Raw genomic sequence first — 17,343 nt, 5'->3', positions numbered from 1 at the left:
TGGGGATTCTAATGTAAAGGAAGAAGAGGTGAATGAATATCTGGGGACAACTGGCAGATTCTGCCACAGGCAGGGCCAGGCCTAACCCTGGAGGATGCAGTCCAAGTGCCTCGGCCTGTTGTCCAATTAATGCACCATTTATTGAGGACTGACTGTGTGCCAGATGTTGTCCTCAGGCCTGGGACGTAAAAATAAGTAGCACACAGATGCTTCCTTCAAGCCTCTCCTTACAGTCCAGAAGTGGCAGACAGTTATAGAAACACCTAGGTTGGGGTGCTCAAGGTTCCGGGGGCAGCTGGAGGTGGCTTGGGATGGGGTACATGTCGGGAGAGATCAGCGGTAGGTGTTTACCAGTAATGCTGAATGGTGTCCTCAGCATTCCAGAGTATTCCAAAGGCTTGGAGGAGTGGACTGGGCTGGCACATGCATGCAGAGAACTTGGCCAGGACCTGTTTTCCATGCCAAGGGATTTGGACATCATCCTGTGGTGGTGGGGCTGAGTACGGAGGCAGGGGGAGGAGGAACCATTAAGCCCCCACTTTCTGCTCCCAGCTGAGTCTCTTGCTTGACTTCTTACACACCCACACCCCACTCTCCAGCCACTCGGTTTAATGTACTTTCCTTGCCTTTGTGCTTTTCTTATGCTGTTCCCTCCTCCTGGTTTGCTCTTCCCTGTATTGTTTACTAGTCCAGATCCTCCTCATCCTTTAAGGCCCAGTCGAGAGGTGTGGTCACTCCAGGCCACAGCGTTTCCCCCTGAGAACTCGTTAACTCTACTCCACAGTCTTGCTATGGTCGTGGTATTGTCCCCATCTTATAAATGGGGACTTGATGCTTCAAGAGGGTAAGTAACGTGCCCCCCTCCCACAGCTGGAAAGAAGTAGCAGAGGCCCTGATCTGTGGTCCTTTCTTATGGTGGGGGTTCTGCTCAGGGCAGCCATTTCCAGAGCAAAGTCAGAGGAACCCGCAGCGTGGAGGCCAGCGGGGGGCGGGGAATAATGTGGAATAATGCAGAATAGCGTGGAATAATGGGGAGAGAGGAATCCTCAGTTCAGGCATACAGAGGGGCTTTCTTAGAATCCCAAAGTGCTGAGGTTAAATCCTAGGGCCAAAGTCACAGTGAGAAACTGGGATGTAAATCTAGGACCCTGAACCTCATTTTATTTTTTGGAAATGTAAAACGTACAGAAAATAAACTCAGTGTATACTGATCATCTCACTACTCAGAAGTAACCGCTATTAATGTCCCAACATATACACTTCCAATTTTGGAAGAAGAGTTCCAGTTTTTTCTAAAAGTAATATAAAATGATTCTGCTCAATAAAAATGATTCAAATGACAAAGATGAGAGTTAAAAACTTATCCCAAATCTCATCTTTCAGAAATTCCTGTCATTTACTCTTAAGTGGTACTCATTCTAGACATCTTTCTAGGAACGTGGACAGATACCAAGATCAACTGACCTACTTTTATCAACACTGATCATACTCCTGTCCAGTTTGATAGCCACCAGCCTCGTGTGGCTCTCTACCACTTGAAATGTGGCAGGTTCCAATTGAGACGTGCTACAAGTATAAAGCACATGCTCAATCTGGAAAACTTAATATGAACAAAGAATGTAAAATATCTCAATAATTTAAAAATATCGATTACTTGTTAAACTGATAATATTTTGGATATATTGAGTTAAATAAAATATATTATTAAAATTAATTTCACTTGTTACTTTTTTCTTTTTTAATAAAGCTCCTAGAATTATAAAAATAACATATGTCGTTTGTATGTATTTCTATTGGACAGTAGTACTCTATTTAAAAAATAAAGCGTTAATAAATATTAATGGGAAAAAAGAAACCAAAGGGAATCTAAAGGAATTGTTGAGCTCCAAATAAACACTTCACCACATGGTGTCATTTCCTAACAGTTCAAAAAGTTTAAAAAAGATTAGAATCATGTTTTTTTCTTTAAACATATATTACAGTGTTTTGAAAGATGAGGCGTGGCCCTCTGAGGCTCCTCCCAGTTTTTGGTATGTTGTTGCTTTTCATTGTGTTGGTTTCTAGAGGTCGGTCGTACCCTGTTCCCTGACTGTAATTCTGTGGGCATGTGGTATTCCGTGTGTCAACGCTCTGATACTCACAGTCAGCCTTTTACCTACACGTCCTTCATTGCTGGGTCCTGCAGTTCTTTATTGGCTGGATTTCACTCGGAGGAAGGACTCCTGCTTCAGGGAGGATGCTGCTCGTGGCTTTCGTACCTGACGTACCTGGCTGGTGTTTCAGCTGTGTCCAGTCCACTTGGGTTATACTTTGTGACCCTCTGTCCTCTGCAGACATTGCGTCATTGTCTTCTGGTGTAGGAGGCTGTGGTGGTCCTGCCTGATGTTCTCATCTTTTTCTTCTTGGACAACTGAAGAATTCTTGTGTTCAGTAACTTAACTGAGCCCTGTTTTAGTGCTGCTTGGCTCCTCCAACGACCCTGTTCTCTTCTCTAAAAGATTATTTTAGGCTTCCCAGTGCACGGATAGAGGCACTGCTGGGAACTATGGGTTCGGAAGCTTTGGCTCACTGGCCAGAGGACTTGGAAAGGCTCTCGTTATAGCTCTCAGCCTTCAGGGGACCTACTACCCACAATCTCAGTGGGTCCTCCATGATTATTTTTTAAGTTAATTTTAGATTGCACAAATAATAGGCAAATCTGTTCTCATTTTCTGTATCATTCTGGGACCAGAATGTTAAATGGTAAATGATAAAGCTAAAGTCCATTTTGGCCTCTAACCCCAGCTGAGGTCCTCCTCTCCTGCACCCCAGCGGTAACTGCAATCATGGATTTGAGGTGTATCCTTCCAGACCTTTTGTTTTGTTTTGTTTTTTGAGGAAGATTGGCCCTGAGCTAACATCCGTGCCCATCTTTCTCTATTTTTTATGTGTAGGATGCCTGCCACAGCATGGCCTGATAAGCGGTGCGTAGGTCTGCACGCAGAATCCGAACCGGAACTGCTCTTATATTTTAATACAGTTATGTTCTGTCCCATCACAGAAAAAATAGACTGTGCTCAGGCTGGTGTATGAATTGTTCTCGGTTTATTCAGAATGTCTAGATGTGTGGATTCCAAAGAGCTGCTCCTGGAGTGAGCTTTTTATTCTCTTTAATGAGCCAACGCAGACATTGACAAAGTTATAACTGTAAGTAGTGTACTCTTCAGAATAAAACCTTCATAAACATCCCCAGGTACCAGTATCTGTATAGTTTTGACTTTTAGGCAGAAACAGATTATATGCATTCAGGTCATTTTGACACAAACTGGTTTTAAGAATCCGATAGTACAAGACATTCTGTCAGCTCATATCCATGTATAAGGCCATGGAACACAAAAAAGCTAGGAGATTTCACTGAATCACTCTTGGAAAATATATAGTATTGGGGTTTTTGTATGTGTTTCGTAAAGATCATACTGAGCCAAACATAAGACAACTTTGTGTTTTTTCTACTGAATTTGAGCTCTCTCCATGTTAATATGTATCCATCTTTCCGGAGTCAGTAAATGTGTGACAAAGGAACGACTGGATGCTTGAGCTTCCAGCTGTTTGAGTACATACTACTGGAATGTTCTTTACTAATGAACTGAATCACTGTAAGATGGTGCCTACTGGGACTCCATCTAAGGTTATGAAGTTCCCGAAGGGCCTTGCTGGGGGCCTGGAGCAGGAGGTGGTCCTGATTCTTGGGGGTTTCCCAGCACACAGGCCCATCCTGGATCCCATTTAGCTTCTCCCTTTGTTCTGTGTAGATGACATGGCAGAACTCCTCCTTGGGGAGTCGAAGCTGGAGCAGTACCTGAAGGAGCACCCCCTGCGCCAGGGGGCCAGTCCCCGAGGCCCCAGGCCCCAGCTGACTGAGGTCCGTAAGCATCTGACCGCCGCCCTGGACCGAGGGAACCTCAAGGTACTGTGGGTCTCTGGGATGGCGGGGGGACAGTGCAGAGAGGCTGGCTCCATCTCCTCGGGGTGTGCAGTTGGGAAGGATGCCAGCAATGAACCGGGCAATGTTGGGGGCACAGCTGCACACTGCCATGGCTTGTCTTCCCAGCTCCCTGTGTGACTGTGTGTCAACCCCTAGGCTGGCTGTGGGTCCAATAAAGTCTCTCTAGTGAGAGTCTTTAATGACACATTATCCTGAAAAGTGGCACTAATCTTCCCCAGGTGCTTGACATAAAGCTGTTGTATGAGGCCCAGAGCTCAACCTGACACCTTGTCCCACTACGGAAAAGAGAGAAGTTAATCAGGAGTGTCACTTACTGCACAATTTCCTGCCTAAAATATGTGGCTCGTGAATGTCCCAGGCCGCTCTGGCCCAGAGCTGTGTGAGGTGTCATGCTGGTGACAGCAGGCCTGGTAGCTTGCTATGGGAGGGAACCAGGATGGCCCTTCCCTGAGCAAGGACCCTAGTCAGGCCCCAGGAGACCTTCAGCGCTGCCCTCTGTTCTTCCACTGTGTTTTCTAGTCTCTCTTTATACTCAGCTTTCCCTCTCCTCTCACGTGGCTTTCCTTTCCTGCTTCTTTTGAATCCTCTTTCATCTCCTCGCCTTCGCTGCCCCTCCTCACCCCATTAGCTCACTTGCTCACTCTTGCTCTGACTGCTTTCCTGAAGTCACCCTCGCTCAGCCCCGCTTCCATCAGCTTCTTTAGGGTCCTTTATTATTTTTTTTAGAATGTATTTTCTATCGAGGATGGGCAGTCTTCAATGAACTTTTGAAGCTCTGAATTTTTCCTCCTCCTTTCCCTCCCTTCTTCCTTCCCTCTTTCCTTCTTTCAATTGTGGAAAAATGTACATAAGAAACAATTTACCATTTGGCCTTTTTTGTGTGTGTGTGAGGAAGATTGGCCCTGAGCTACATCTGTTACCAGTCTTTCTCTTTTGCTTGGGGAAGATTGTCGCTGAGCTAACATCTGTGCTAGTCTTCTGCTTATGTGGAATGCTGCCACAGCGTGGCTTGAGCAGGGGTGCTAGGTCCGTGCCTTGGATCCAAACCTGCAAATCCTAGGCTGCCGAAGCAGAGCACACAAACTTAACCACTATGCCACCGGGCCGGCCCCTGGCCGTTTTTCAGAGTACAAGTTCAGTGGCATTAAGTATACTGACATTGCTGTGCAGCCGTCACCACCATCCATCTCCAGAACAGTTTTCATCTTGCAAATCTGAAACTCTGTGCCCATTAAACACTAACTCCCCACCTCCCCTCCTCCCAGCCCCAGGAACGCCCATTCTACTTTCTGTCTCTAGGATTTTTACTCCTCTGGGGACCTCATATAAATGAGATCACACAGGATTTATCTTTTTGTGACTGGCTTATTTCATCAGTATAATGTCCTTGAGGCTCATCTATGTTGTGGCATGTGTCAGATTTCCCCTCGTTTTTAAGGCTGAATAATATTCCGCTGTATGTATGTCTGCCACATGTTGTTTATTCTTTCATCTGTCAGTGGGCACTTAGATTGCTTTTACCTTTTGCCTATTGTGAAAAATGCTGCTATGAATGTGGGTGTACAAGTATCTCTCTGAGATCTTGCTTTCAGTTCTTTTGGGTATATCCTCGGAAGTGGAATTGCTGGATCATATGGTACTTCTGTGTTTAATATTTTGAGGAGCCACTGTACTATTTTCCATAGCAGCTGCACCGTTTAACATTCTCACTAACAGTGCACAGGGTTCCAATTTCTCCACATCCTTGCTAGCATTTTTATTTTATTTTCTGGGTTTTTTTTTTTTTTTTTTTGTAGTAGCCATCCTAATAGTTTTGAGGTGGTATTTCCTCATAGTTCTGATTTGCATTTCCCTAATGATTAGTTGAGCGTCTTTTCCTGTGCTTGTTGGCCATTTGCATATCTTCTTTGAAGAAGTGTCTACTCAAGTTCTCTGCCCATTTTTTAATCAGGTTGGTTTTGTTGTTGTGGTTGAGTTGTGTCTCTGACCTTTTAACCTTGATGATTTCTCTTTCGTTTTCCTGTCTTCTGGTCTCAGAGTCCTCTGGGGCCACTTCTTTGGACTTTGCTCTTCTGCTTGTGTGCATTTCCCCCAGAGAAGCCATGTTTTCCTCGGCATTGCTTTTCGTATCTGTACTGGAAACTCGTGCCTATTCCCAAATTGCTGTGTGACCCCAAGGAGGTCACTTCCCTCTCTGGGGCTTAGTTTCTTAGGTTTGAATGGGGTGGGCTGTTGGAGGGTAAGCTTGGACCCGCCCAGCTCCTACATATTCCAAGCCTGTGAGCTTTCATTCTGAGGTGTCCTTCCTCTTTGTCGTCTGCTGCAGTTGAGGGCTTGGGCAACACTTGAATGCGTTAGTGTTCGTGCTTGTCTGTTATATAGCCACAGGCTTCTGGAAACCCGGACAGAGAGCCTCCTTTCAAAATGGCCTTTGTGTCTGTCTGTCTCCACTGGACACAGCCCCCAGCGGCCCCTCAGAGGCTGGTTCGAGAGCATCACTTTAACATAGGCAGTCCACATTCTGAAGGACGCCGGGCTGCATCTGGGGCTTTAAAAACCAAGTGTTTTCTCTTTCCTTGTTTGGTTTCTTGCAAAGGGCCCTACCACACTTTCCTCCAAAGTTAGGGAACAGTTGTCTCTGTGACACTAGTGGGTCTTGATCCGTGGGAAAGGGTGGAGGGATGGTGGGCACATGGGGCCACAGCTCACAGCAACAGCCAGTCAGACTCAAGTGTCCCGCCAGGACAGGTGAGGGTGTGACTGTGTTAGGGGAGAGAGGTCAAGGGTCACTGTTCCAGGCCTCACGTCTGGCTAGTTCCTTTCCCACTTCCGACCCCTCTAACTTCATTTTGAAAAAAACGAATCTTTTATTTTACCAGGAGCTGGTAGTTTTTGCTCTGCATCCTCTATAACCCCGTGCAGTTGTAGGAACGTTGAATTTCAAGTTAGAATTCCTAAGTTTGCATCCTAGTTCTGGATTTATAAGCTGTGTGATTTGGGGAAGTTATTCAACCCCTCTGAGCTTCACATTTTTCATCTGTAATTGAACTTAGCTCAGGGCCATTTTGAGGCTCAGATGTGGGAGTTCTTTCACAACCACATGGTGCCAGATACACTGTCATTTATTGCTCCTTTATTGCTTCTCCCTAGAGAATTTTTGCCCTGTTGCCACTTTTTACCTTCTTTCACCTTATAAAGAATGTTCCAAAGTCACCCAGCTTTCGCATGGGCGTGTTGCCCCAGTACACTGGCTGCCGTGAAAATCCTTCTCTTCTTGACCTGAAGTCAGTGTGTCTCTGCGCTGGGAGCTTGCTAAAGCCCTGAGCAGACCACTATTGTGCAAACACAAGTGGATGAGGCTGGAAGGACCAGAGCAGGGGAGCAGTGTGGTGTGGCAGAAAGAGCCCGGACTAGGAGTCAGCAGACCCGCTTCTGAGTCACGTCAAGAAGACCGCTTATTGTGAGCAAGGCGGCGCGGGCACCATGCTGGAGCTGTTCTCCTCCTGTCCGCAGCCCAGTGGCCGTGGCCAAGCTGTTTCCTCCCGTGCACGAGCCGCAGATGGGGCTTGCCCAGCAAGGCTCTCCCAGTGCGTCCAGACTCTGCCTCTACACTTGTCATTTTCTTCAGGCTCCTGCATATTTTCCATCTGGCCCTTCACTTTTCTTTTTCTTTTTAATTTTTAAAATTCTTTGAACTTTCTTTTCTTGTAATAAAATATACGTAAGATTTACCATTATAACCATTTTTTTAAATGTCATTAAGTGCATTCACACTGTGGTGTAACCATTGGCACCATCCATCTCCAGAACCAAATACTAACCCCCCGCTCTCCACCCTTCAGTAGCCCATGGTTCTCAGTGCTGGAGGCCTGGGGGACGGAGGGAAGACGCAGCAGAATGTCCTAGGAAGACTTTTCAAAATCTCCGAGTCCCCACCCTGGTGGAGAACCCCTGTGGTGGGTGCTTTTTCTCATGGCTCTTTTTTCTTAAGTCTGCTTTGATTTCTGTTTGCAAATATAATCCTTGTTTCTTATGTTGGTGCCTCTCCCTTTGGCCACTCTTAAAACCTTGTTGTTCCTGCAGTCTTCTTTGCCCATTCTCTCATCCTCCCTAGTGCTGCCTGTCGCCTCTGCTCCCTTTCAGGAAATGTCTGGAAGCTGCCCAAGTCGACTGAAATAGCTGCTTCGCCAGGCTCTGGCTGGTTACCTGTGTGTTGCCCACCCCGTCACAGCTATGGATTACAGAACAGTGCAGCTTCCTGGCGTGCTTCCATAAGCTGAAAAGTCTAGCCTTGTATAGCTTGGGTTCCGCAGAGAAGGCCTGGAGAGAGTGATGTCTGCTTCCTTATATAGATGGCTGGGTCGCCTCTTCTTCCCCGCTGATGAGAGGGGGTGGGGGAACAGCAGAGGATGAGGCTGGCGGGTGTGGACTGCAGAAGCCAGCTTCTCCTGCCTGGAGAGGAAGGAGAGCCCATCCGAGGACTGTTAGAGCTTGCAGCCTCTGGGGAGGGGACCAGGGGTCAGTCACCTTAACAAGCCAAAATGGCTCAGTGAGCAAAGGTCACCCCTGGAGAGAAGGCAAGTCTTGATTTTGCACCAATTTAGAAAGCCTCTCTTCTTGGGTTGTTGGGTTACAGGCTTGTGGTCCGCCTCCATGCAGGATGTCCTTCTTTGAGGCAGGTGCTTATATGTTTTGTTCATAAAGCATTCCTTTCGTTCTTGGCCCAGCCTGGCCCAGCCCAGCTCAGGGGCCTGAAGGGAGGAACCTCAGAGTTTTCCTTTGTTTTGTTTTGCAACAGCTTTATTGAAATATAATTCACATACCATATAGTTCGCCCATTTAAAGTGTACAATTCAGTGGGTTTTAGTATATTCACAGAGTTGTGCAACCGTTACCTCAATTTTAAAACATTTTTCCTCACCCCCAAAATAAACCTGCAACCATTAGCAGCCTCCTGCCATTCCCCCGGCCTCCCAGCCGTGGGCAAACACTAGCCTACTTTCGGCCTCTGTAGATTTGACTGTTCTGGCTGTTTCATAGAATGGAGGAAGCATACAATATGTGGTGACTGAGCTTTCCACCCGGCACAGTGTTTTTGAGGTTTACCCATGGTGTGGCATGGGTCGGCACTTCATTCCTTGTTATGGCTGAGTAATATTACGTTGTGGTTGGACCACATTTTGCTTACCCACTCCTCAGCTGATGGGCGGACGCGTGGGTTGTTTCCACTTTGGGGCTGTTGTGAATGGTCCTGCTGTGAACATTTGTGCGCACATTTTTGTGTGCAGAGCCGGGGGGCTTTGCAGCCGTGGATGGCTGGGCCCCGAGGGAGCATCACACATAGTATTGGAGGAAAATGATTTTTTCTCTCCTTTTCCTTCTAGTCAGAATTCCTACAAGAATCCAATCTGATCATGGCCAAGTTGAATTACGTGGAAGGAGATTACAAAGAAGCCCTCAACATTTATGCCCGGGTGGGCCTCGATGACTTGCCGCTCACCGCCGTCCCTCCATACAGGCTGCGGATGATCGCAGAGGCCTACGCCACCAAAGGTGAGCCTGCGCCTGCTCGCCCGTGGGGCCTCCCCCAGCTCATGCTCTCTGGAGCCAGCAGAGCACCCTGCAGCCTGCAGTTACCCCTGTGCCCTCGGCTGGGGCCACGCTCTGGCAGCTCCCAGCAAGGGTGCTGGAGTCAGCCCCACTGCAGGCGTTGGATAATTTTAAGCCCCGAAACACGGTGTTTCCTCAGAGCCTCAGTTCTTCAATTGTCACTGAAGGAAATGAAGGAAAAACATTTGAACAAAGTTTCCTGATAATTAATATGCAACTTAAGTGAGGACTTTCCTTGGTAATTAAGATGCTGTGCAGCATATAAGGGGTTCTTGCCATGTGATAATTGTCCACATGGCTGAACACATTTTTATTCATTAATGCCACCTCTGGGTTAATTAAGGCTAAGGATTGCTATATACGGCAGTCACTGTAACAGTCAGTCACCCAGTGTTTAACTGTGTGCCTAGGAGTTCAGGGGTGGAAGGAAGGGTTGACATCCCCCCGATGGCCGTGAAGAAGTTTGTAATTTAATGTGAGAGAATGCAGTCCCATGGAAAGAAAAATGACAGAGAGGCAGGACATGCACAGATGTGACCTTTCCAGGTTGCTATGTCCTCATCTGTGAAATGGGTGTAATCACATCCACTTCATAGAGTTGTGAGGATTAAGTCACATAACGCATGTAAGGTATTTGATGCAGTACCTGGCACGTACTGAATGATAGTTTAAAATCTCAGCTCCAAACAAGGCAGTAAATGGTAAAGGCCAGGCCCGGGTAACAACTTTTCAGAGGCAGGAGAGGTCACTGCAGGCCTGCAGAGCCAGGAAGGCTTCCTGGAGAAGGAGAGACACTTTGACTTGGACTTTAATGGCCACAGTAATAAGGGGACCATCTGAAGCAGCTCCTCTCCTTCCTGCCAGCTACCGTGCAAACCATGTGTTGTGACTGCCTGTGGCTGGCACAGAGGCCAGGGCAGCTTAGGGGTTGACCCTCCAGAACAGCAGTGAACTGGCCCCTTGGGTGCTGCCAGCTGTCTGACTTAGTTGTCCTGTGCAATGTTGAACAAACACAGAGCCTGAGGCACACTTAAGAGCTTTGTGATGGGGTGACAGATTCACCTAGTTCCCTGGGCAACCTCGAGGACTGCCAGATTCATCTCATTAATCTTCTGAACGTCCCTGTGGGCTGGGAAAAGATGCTGTCTCTCTCGACAGGGCATTCTGGCAATTTAATGGGCACAGTCCTTTGAGGCTGTCTCAGGGGGTCCTGACAGCGCCTGGCCTGTGTTTGCCTCTGTCTGAGCCATGGGGTGTGCTGGGGTCTGTGCCACACAACTGGCCTCTTCTCTCTCTGGTGCTCACTCAGCCACCTCACGTGCCTTAGGCTTAAGGGAGATACGTGTGTATGTGTGTCACTTTGGGCCAGGAACAATATTCTGCAATGAGAGCAAAGCTTCACCTGGCACTTTCCAGTCACCTGATTGAGCTGGGGCCTGGTGGGGGTTGTAGCCAGGAGTTGGTTGGCTAGTTGGGGGCCGGTGATGGCTCTAGGGCCTGCTTAGCACCAAGAGCTCGGGTCTTAGTATTGGCTCTGAGACAGCCTGGTGATAGCAGGCTGTCTGCAGGGGCCACTGCCAGCTTAGTCTCATGGCTACCATGAAAGGAGGCAGGGGGCATAGGAGACTCAGTTTCTAGGTCTGGCCTTGGGTGATGTGTGGGTAGCAGTGGGCCCCCAGCCATGGGGCTGAGGCACCTGGCTCTTGGGAGACCTGGCCCTGGCTAGTTTCTAACTGCTATAGGCACGCGCAGAGTCACACATGTGCACGGAGAGGGAAGGGTCACTTTTGCCTACAGGAAGTGGCCTGCGGCCCAGGAGGACCCAGTCCCCGGGAGCCCGGGTTGGCCAGGAGAGAGGCAGCACGTAGTGATGCCTGTGAGCAGCAGCACTGGACCATCGGCTCGGGTCCATCCCACCTCCGTCACGTGTGGCTGTACTGGCTGTGAGACCTTGTGCAAGTTCTTAACGCCTTTGTTCCTCACTTTCCCTGTCTGTCGAGCTCTCACTGAGTCGTCATGAGGATTACAGGGGATAGCATAGGTAAAATGCTTAAAATAGTGCCTGGCACGTATTGAGCATGATGTAAATATTAGCTTGAAGGATAAGTATTTGGTGGGGAACCACTAGAAGTGACTTCTAATAACAGAGAGAAATTGCCCTCTAATTCATGGAGATGCCCAGGGATAGGCCAGTGTTCTGAGGAGGTCTGGAGGCCCTTGGTCCTAGCATCATGGACGAGTGTTCTTGGTTTTCCTTTCTTCATCAGGGTCCTTGAGGATTTTCAGGGGAAGATTGCTGACAAGGATTCGATGACTATTGTGAACTGCTGGCCTGCAGGCCCCCGAGTCAGGGTTTGTTTAGTTGGCTCAGGGTTTCCAACACTTTTGAATTAGTTGCTCACATTTTCCAATTAGAACCATCCAGTTAAAACCCTGGCTTTCTGGCTTCTTTGGAAAGAAGCGAAGAGCCGTGCCCTCTTTCCCCCAGGGCGAGACCAGGTTGGAGCTGATCACAGCTGCCTCTTGGGTGGGCAGGCATCCGCCCATGCCCTCCCCTGTGCCACCTGCAGCCCGCTGTCGGCAGGTCACCCAGACTTTTCCACGGTGACCTGAGGCCTGACTTGACCAGGGCTTTCAGCCACAACCTGGAAACGTCATTGAACTTACACATCTGCTCTTCCAGCCAAGGCCAGGAGCTCTTTCCCCGGCCAGGTACTGATATCCTTGGCCTGTTGGGTATCGAAGTCAACATCATTGAGTTACTGAGAGGCTCCTGTGGGCTTTCCTGTGCCGTGTTAGGGCTTTCCTGTCTCTTTAATCCTCCCAACCCCTGGTTTACAGACAAAGGAAAGGAGACTGGACGAGGTTCCGAGGAATGACATCAGTGGCTCCTATGTGCCAGGCGCTGTGCCCTTCATTTGGGGATCTCAGTCAGTCTTCACAGCTACCCTGTGATGTAAGCACTATTATTCTTTCCATTTTACAGATGAGAAAACTGAGGCACAGAGGGGTTAGATAACCTGCCCAGGGTCCTACAGCTAGGAAGTGGGAGAGCCAGGACTTGACCTCAGAGACTAGTTCCAGAGCCCAAGCTCTCTTTCTGAGTGGCAGAACGGGGACCCAATCCGAAGAGCCTTCAACTCCAGAACCCATAATCTTAATCTTTCTGCCCTGTTGGCATGTGGATGGGAGCTGGCTTGGTCCAGGTAAGCTTTCCTCGGGTAGAAAACATTCAGGTCACTAGAGAACACTCTAGATTTGTACCTGCATCCCTCTTCTCAGCCCCACCTCCCTCGTTCCTCCACTTTAACTCCTTGCCCAGGTTTCTTCCTGTAAGCTCTGTCCCTTAAGCCCATATGTCCTATCTTCTCTGAAGCCCTCTGGGACTCACCCGCTCAGAGTCAGTCGTATTTGATACTGTCATGGCAGTGGATTAGAATTGCATGAAACTCATATTTGAATTAGTTGGACTACTATCGGACACCCTGCTGGTCTGTGAGTTCCTCTAAAGGAAGAACTCTTTGTTTGTTTGTTTGCCATCCTCAGAACTTAGCACAGTGTCTGGCACATACGTGGTACTCAATTATTGAATGAAATTTATAAAAATTCCCTTGCTTGGATTTCTACTGAGATGCCCGTTATGTAATTCAGGTGATTCTGGGTGCTTTTGCTCCTAGTCTGTCATGGCCAGATGTGTTTTCTCTGCCTATAGGTAACATACTGAGCATATTTCGATGATTCAGAGTCATTCCCTGCCAATATTGGGGAATATCTGTAAGAGCGTGCTGACATCACACCATAACAGAGCCTGACATGGATCTCCTTCCCGAAGATGGGACATGTCAGTTCATTTCCATTATCAGGGCGCTCCTGAGTACATCTCAACTCCCCAGGCCCCTCCACACCTCCTTCCTCTTATCTCTTAAACCCAGGTAGAGAAGCAGAGAATGGGAATAGAAGAAATGGAGAAATTCTTTAGCTTCTGGTGGTATTGGGTTAATCAAATGATTAGAGATCTTTGCTCTGAGATACAGATTGAGATCTCAAATGAAATCTCCAGGACACCGAGTGGCCCAGATGTTCTTTTCCCAAATGAGGAGGTTTGGGAATAGTGGCCACGTGGCCACTGTCTATTTTGGGACTTAGACCTACTGGACATGGGGTGACTTTCTGCATCTGGGACAGTGGGAGCTGGAAGTGCCTTGCTTTCCTAGAGATGCCCTTTATAAATAGCCTTGATATGTACCCTTTTGTAGTAAAGGGACCAAAAATGCATTGGCTCCAATATGAGGGAAGTCCTGTAACGGTCCTATAATAGTCCAACTGATCAAGGCTGGTGAGGCATCCATGTTTTCTGAGCTTACTGTTCCTTCTCCATCTGCTAGGGCACGGTCTTCATCTGTGCAACTGAAGCTGGGTTGCTGGCATGTTGCAGCTCATGGACAGGGGAAGAGAGAGATGTCTAGGGTGAACAGAAGTAACACACATCAGTTCTGCTGACAGTCCATTGGTGAGAAGTTACTAGAGGACCACAACTGCCAGGCACTTGAGAAGAAGAAGAGATTGAGGGCCATGTAAGCCTCTGATTAGACATGTCCATTGAGTTTGGTCTCTGACCCAGTTGGAACCTGTTGGAAGGTGCGGGGAGAAAGAAGTAGTCTGCACTCAGGTGAATGAAAGAATGAAAGAGGATGTATAAGACCTGAGGCTTGGGATTGGTGCCCCAAAGGAGGGAAATTGTCAACCTGGAAACAGCAGGATGGTATTAAACTTCCTTTCCAGACTGCATAGTGCCCAAGCAGAGAAGGATTGACTCCAAAGAGTAAATGGGACCTTCACAACCATCTCTTACACAGTCTTATTTCCCATTGGGGGAGACTCTACCAGAGATGGTAAGGGGCTTGCCCGATGACACACAATAAACTGGAGGCAGGGCCGGGATGAGGACTGGTTCTTGATAGGAAACTTTCCCTCCAAGCTGCATGACCTCTGCACCCGGGTGGAGAAGTTGGAGAAGGTGGCACGATGTTGGGGAACCTCCTCCGTCTTCTCTATTCCTCCTTCACTCCTGGCTTTGAAATTGCTCCTCTGATGCATTGGTTAAGACATGAGATTTTGGAGCCAGACTGCCCAGGTTTGATCTCTAGCTTTGTCACTTATTAGCAATAGGATCTTGGACAAGTTAACTTCACCTCACTGGGGCTCCAGTGTCTCCCTTGGATTTGACCCCAAATGGACAGACCTCTTCAGAAGCCCCAGGGAACATCCAATGATGGAGAGAGTGGAGAGTTGCCTTAGTGGACTGCTTTGTCTGGCAGAGGGTTTGGCTCTCAGGATGAGGGACCTGGGGCCAGTACATTTAGAAGGAAATCTTTAGTGGGAGGTCAAGCACAGATTTGAAGCCTGGAGTGCTGCGTAGGGAGGAGAAGTTGTTGATGGTGTTGGAGGATGGGGAGGACCCAGTGCTTGAGGCAGGTGGAGAGTTTATCCTAATGGGATTGCTTGAAGGTGGGGCCCAGGACATGCTTCCTTGTGCACTTCTCCAGTCCTGCCCACGGCTGACCCAGAAGGTTAGAGGTCCTTAGAGTTGGGCTCACATTAATGGTTTTACCACAAAAGGCCATTCACATTGGGATGGATCAGGTAATTCAAGTAGTGTTCCTTTAAGAGGCAAGAATTATTCACACAGCTCTCAGACAACTCTGTCTTCATAAGGAACGTGTCAAATACATTGGCTGAGAAGAGGGGAGACAGCAGAGGAGGAGAGACCATCTCTTGATGGACCTTAGGGAGGAGGGCTTGCCTCTTCTGACTGGACTCTTCTTCTGATCCCTAAAGGCCTCCCCGTCTAGAGTCTGCAGAGCTCATGGACCTCTCCCGCTTCTCAGAGCGCAGGCATGATGAAGACTAGCAGTGGGGAGGCGCTAACTGAATTATATGATGACCTCCCTTTGGACAGTGTTACATCCTTGTTTGCCTTCCTCGTGTGAAACCGGCCCGAGAGCTCTCTTTGGACTGCCGTGTGTTACGAGCATCCTGTCTCAGGGTGCAGCGTCAGAGAAGGAGCGGAGGCACCTGCTGTCTACAGAGGGCAATGCGAAGGGGCAAGGGAGCTCTCAGGGGGACTTTTCAGAAGGGCTGCCTGTTCCTCCCAAGTTTATGAGCACTAATCTTTAAATATAGAACCCATCTCCAAAAAGGTTTGGATCTCAGCCTTCCTCTCCCCAGCTTGGAACCTCAGCTTAGGCCATAAGACTTAAAACATTCATTGGGAAGAGGCCCCTGGGAATTGCTCACTATCTTCCATGGGCCGCCTACTGGAGCAAAATTTCGATGCATCAGCCCAAGGGACCCCGTCGCCTGATGAGGGGATTTTATCAGGTGTTGCTCAGGGGCATCTCCACCACACACTGCTCAGTCCTGGGCAGCTAGGTGGCATCGAAAAATGCTTGAAACAAATTGAGTTGGAAATTCTTCAGATAGTGGGAGGTTTCAACTTGAGTATTGTCATGTCCCCCAAAGGCTGTCACATATGAAGACCACAGAGGAATCATGTACCTTTAAGCAGGGGGTTGCCCCATGAAATATAAAAGAAAGGAGAAGTGTATCTGCTGTATCTCCTTAGGGGCTAATTCTAACAGCACCGTATGTCAAGGTGAGGCCAGACTCCTGACAGTGACTTCAGGAATGGGTTTCCTGAAAGCTGGTGTACTTTTCTGCTTCAAAGCTCATTGCTCCATCTTGGAACGTTGTCTCCCAGGAGCAGCCCCAGTTTCCCCCAGGAAAGTGGAGACATGTTCACTGGGGGCTCCAAGGTTGTCACTGTTGGGGGCTCCATCCTTACGGACGTTAGTTTGCTGGTCACACGGGAACATGGGTTTGGTGGGTTGGTTCTGGGCTGGCCAAGCTCCGCCGGTGCCAGAGGCGTCTGGTAGGTAGGCAGTGCTGGTCCATTCTCAGACCTAGGGTCCCGCCCTCTCCAGGCCGTGGGTGGAAGAATTCTGGGCCAGCTGGTCCCTTTGCTCAGCCGACAGCTTCAGGCCCAGGCATGGCGACCAGGGCTTGTCTTTTGAGCCAGCTCACATAGACGGGTAGAAGCTCCAGGGGCATGGTAGAGGCAAGATCTGCGGTCACTTGTGAGCTCAGTGGGAGAGAGTGCCATGAGAGCGATGCAAAGGCTGCTGGGGACATAGGAGTGGGGAGGGCGTGGAGTGGTGGCAGGGTGTCCATGTCATCTGCTCTGCCTAGCCCCAGCCAGCTGCTTGGCAGATGTGGTGAACGAATGTGTTTTGTTCACAGAGAAGATGGAGGTAGATGTGCAAATCAAAGTCAGCAACTCCATTCACAAGGCTTTCTGATGCCGGGGCCAAAGCCCCTGTCCTGGGCATGTGCAGAGGGGGAAACAGTAGATGGAGAGTGGGCCTCCCAACCTAAGCTGAAGACTCATTGTGAAGTTCTGCCAAGATCAGTGGCTTAGGGCCCATTCAGTTGTAGGAGAAAGAAAACCCAACCCAGTCTGACTTCAGGGGCAGCTGGATTCAGGGCTCAAAGACATGGATGCTTTCTATTTCACCTTCCCCCATGTCTCACGCTCCAGGTGACTGGAGCAGCTCCAGACTCTGATTCTGTTAGTGTAAGTCTCAGAAATCTCAGCCAGATTCTCATTGTGTCTTGTTGGCCCTGGCTGATCACATTCTCATCTTTGATCTAGTTATGGTGGCCAGTGACATGCGCTGTGACTGGCCCAC

The 17,343-nt window shown here is 48.7% G+C and overlaps 1 protein-coding gene across 9 annotated transcripts in view; it reads left to right on the top strand.

The window, feature by feature from the left end:
* The first annotated feature begins 3,796 nt into the window (after positions 1-3,796).
* The window catches only part of TTC7B (tetratricopeptide repeat domain 7B), a 222,666-nt gene continuing 209,119 nt past the window's right edge, over positions 3,797-17,343 (top strand). For 8 of the 9 annotated variants that reach the window (XR_006886346.1, XM_046647628.1, XM_046647626.1 and 5 more), the window contains exons 1-2: positions 3,797-3,946; positions 9,370-9,538. Coding sequence is in view for 8 of the 9 variants with exons in the window: in XM_046647628.1 (XP_046503584.1) it covers positions 3,797-3,946; positions 9,370-9,538 (319 nt within the window). In the remaining variant the exon portion in view is untranslated. The remainder of the gene's footprint in view (positions 3,947-9,369; positions 9,539-17,343) is intronic. The other variant, XM_046647624.1, reaches the window with a different exon arrangement.

The sequence above is a fragment of the Equus quagga genome, chromosome 20, assembly GCF_021613505.1.
Source record: "Equus quagga isolate Etosha38 chromosome 20, UCLA_HA_Equagga_1.0, whole genome shotgun sequence".
In the NCBI taxonomy this organism is placed as follows: Eukaryota; Metazoa; Chordata; class Mammalia; order Perissodactyla; family Equidae; genus Equus; species Equus quagga.
This window is presented reverse-complemented; position numbering and strand designations above follow the sequence as displayed.